The sequence below is a fragment of the Chlorella variabilis genome, assembly GCF_000147415.1.
Source record: "Chlorella variabilis unplaced genomic scaffold CHLNCscaffold_2, whole genome shotgun sequence".
Taxonomy (NCBI): domain Eukaryota; kingdom Viridiplantae; phylum Chlorophyta; class Trebouxiophyceae; order Chlorellales; family Chlorellaceae; genus Chlorella; species Chlorella variabilis.
This window is the reverse complement of record NW_005435086.1, coordinates 1,147,591-1,150,410: the sequence shown is the minus strand read 5'-3', so window position 1 is coordinate 1,150,410 and position 2,820 is coordinate 1,147,591. Positions and strand designations below refer to the sequence as shown.

Below are 2,820 nucleotides of genomic sequence, written 5' to 3'. Positions count from 1 at the left end.
GTCGCCCGTGCGGCAGGGCCTGCCGCCGCTCAGCCCGCGGTCGGCGGCGGCAGGCAGCGGCGCGGTGTCGCCGGTCCCGAGCGGCGGCGCGCGCGGCGCGACCCGCACGCTGCGCCTGCCGCCGTCGGGCCGCGGCGGCGGCCAGCCGCCCAGCGCGGGCGCCAGCGCCAACAACAGCACTCACGGCGGGCTGCTGTACAAGCAGGGCAGCGTGGGGGCAGCGCTGGTAGCTGAGGCGCTGCGGCAGGAAGTGGCGCTGCAGCTGGCGGCGGCGGCGGCGGCGGCGGCAGGCGGCGGCGTGTCCCGTCCCTCGCGCTCCCGCAGCCGCTCGCCGCTGCCGACGCGCGGGGCCAGCCGCCACAGCCTGAGCTCTCCCGAGCGGGCGGTGCTATGGCCGCCCGGCAGCGCAACTGTCGCGCCAGCGGGGCACGTCCAGCCCGGCAGCGGCGGCGGCGGCGGCGGCGGCGGCAGCGCCTCGGGCCAGCAGCCGCTGGACGTGCCGCCGCCGCTCTTCCCCGGCCTGCGCCGCACTCGGTCGGAGCTGGCCAACAGCAGCGGCGCCAGCACGCCGCGCCTGGTCGTGCCGCTGCCGCCGCCGCCCGCGCGGCGCAGCACCAACCTCAGCCAGCGGGTGCAGGAGCAGGTGGGGCAGGCTGCAGCTGCCCGCTGCCGGCCGCCGGGGTGCCACCTGCGGGCCTTCTGCGGCCAGCTGTGCATGCTGCCGCTGCCGCCGCCGGCTGCTCCTCCCCAGCCACCCCGGCCGCCGTCTCCAGAAGCCCTGTGCACGGCAGGCTCTGCACCTGTGCTGTCATTTGCATTGAACAATGAGCAACAGAGCGAATCAAACGAGCCTGTGCCCGCCCATCCTTGCGGTACCGCAGATGGACCTGCTGGAGCCGCTGCTCATCACCAGCAGGCGCGCGTCTGGCGCCTCCAGCGGCGTGCTGTCTCTGGAGGGGGAGGCTTCGGGGGGGGCGACCGCGGGCAGCGAGGGGTGAGCACTTGCGCCGATGCGAGGCGGCGGGCCCCGGCGCCGCCAGCCTCGCTGCCTGCCAACCGCATCGACCCTCGGCGCCTCCCTCTCTCTGTGCCTTGCTCCTTTGTCCCCGCTCCCTGCCCCGCCATCCGTGTACCGCCCTCTGCCTCGCCGCCTACCGACTGTTTTTGCATGCGCACACTCCGGCACTCCCACCTGCCTCCTTGCCTCCTGGACTTCCCGCTCTGCTCCCACCCCACTTGTATCGAGCCCCCGAGTGATGCTATGTTGCATGCGCCCCCTCATTTTTGAGCTGCAACCCGGCACTGAACTGGCTCTGCCCATGCCTTGCCTGCCAGCTGGAGTGGGCCCCTCCCCGAGCGTCCCCCACCCTGAGTGTAGTGCACCTTTTGATCCGCTCTCACCGATGTATGTGTTACACACCTTTTGATTGGCCACGTCACAAGTAACTTTTGTACGGCCGCGTCGTGCTCTTTCGGAGGCAAGCTGCGCGCCAGCCTGGCATCCAGGGGGCCCACGCACGGCCTGCCGCCAGGGTCGGCCTCAGCGCCGCCGCCGCTTGCTCCCCGCCCCCGCCGCGGAGATGGCGGCCGCACTGGCGGCCCCCGCCGCACGCAGCTTGGTCCCTGCCTCCGCCTGCCGCGGCATCAGCCGGCGGTGATTGGCAGGGTGGCCGACTGCCGGCGCCGGCTCAGGAACCTGGCAGCCAAGCGCACATTCAGGTCCGCCACCACCAGGACGCCCACTGCGATGCCGTAGCCAGCCACCCAGTTGCCCGTCCACCGCTTGCAAATGGCCATGAGGCCGGCTTCCGCCGCCAGCAGCAGGATCTGCATGCAGATGCGTCCAGCGCCTGCACAAGCACACAGTGCAAAGTCAAGAGCAGGATGCAGTGAACGAGGTTGGTGCCAGTAAAGGGGCAGGCGTGGCCGCAGCTGCTGTCACCTGCACAGTGGCTACAGCAGCAGCCACCGCCTCAGGCTCATGCTAACCTCTCACCTTTGGACACCGCTGCTAACAGCAGGCTCAGCAGTCCGCACAACCACTAGAGCAGCAGTGCTGGCAGCAGCAGCAAGTTGAAGGCTGCCAGCCGCCGCCGCAGCCCGTTGACCTGCCCTCTCAGGTCCTCGTTCTGGCTGTGCACGGCAGCGAAGCGAACCAGCACCTCCGTTCCTCTGGGGTCGTCTGGAAGGAGGTCTCCCAGGGGCGTGTCTTTCAGATCATGATTTGAGGCGGCGGTTGCCTGGGACGCCATGCTGGGCCCATATGAACACAGAATAGTAACTTTGTGAACAAGCCGGGCAAATTTGAACCCCGCTCTGGTGGAAAGTGGAGGCCCATCAGCGCTGCATGGGACTGGCATGCGTCCCGTGGGGCTGGGATGTGCGACCTTTTTCCAAACAGAGAGGCGGCGCTGTGCCGCTTGTGACACCAGCACCGGCTCAGCTGGTGGGAAGACAAGGGGCATGTTGAGGACGGGGAGCAGCGGGGCAGCGCTTGCAACCTTGGATGGAACCTGCCAGCCAGCCGCAAGGGAAGCATGGAGGAAAAGTCCCCGCCCCACGCCATGGGCTGCCTGTACCAGGCCTGCTGCAAAGGCTGCCGCCCCTGCCGCCGCCTCCCTGCTGCACCGCACCATCTCAGCGGCTGGCAGGGGTCAGCAGCCACAGTGTGGCGCGACGCAAAACAAGCTGCCCCACACAGTGCTTGCGCAGCGGCTGCCACGATCTGCCAGTTCACTTTGCTGCCCACTCCCTCTTCCTCTTGCTGCTGCCGACCTGCTTCGTTATACCACCACCCTATCCGCCACCTCCCCCCCCCCC

General features: G+C 69.6%; 2 protein-coding genes across 2 annotated transcripts in view; one reads left to right on the top strand and one right to left on the bottom strand.

Moving 5' to 3' along the window:
- The window catches only part of CHLNCDRAFT_137839 (hypothetical protein), a gene marked incomplete at both ends in the record, with an annotated part of 4,940 nt that extends 3,942 nt beyond the window's left edge, over positions 1-998 (top strand). The window contains 2 exons of the mRNA XM_005851409.1: positions 54-643; positions 882-998. Coding sequence (XP_005851471.1) covers positions 54-643; positions 882-998 — 707 coding nt within the window. The remainder of the gene's footprint in view (positions 1-53; positions 644-881) is intronic.
- Positions 999-1,644: 646 nt separating this feature from the next.
- On the bottom strand, positions 1,645-2,252 carry CHLNCDRAFT_137838 (hypothetical protein; the record flags this gene model as incomplete). The annotated part of the gene is made up of 2 exons (XM_005851122.1): positions 1,645-1,827; positions 2,109-2,252. 2 exons carry the CDS (start codon positions 2,250-2,252, stop codon positions 1,645-1,647), a joined length of 327 nt encoding a protein of 108 aa, XP_005851184.1.
- Positions 2,253-2,820: the final 568 nt, after the last annotated feature.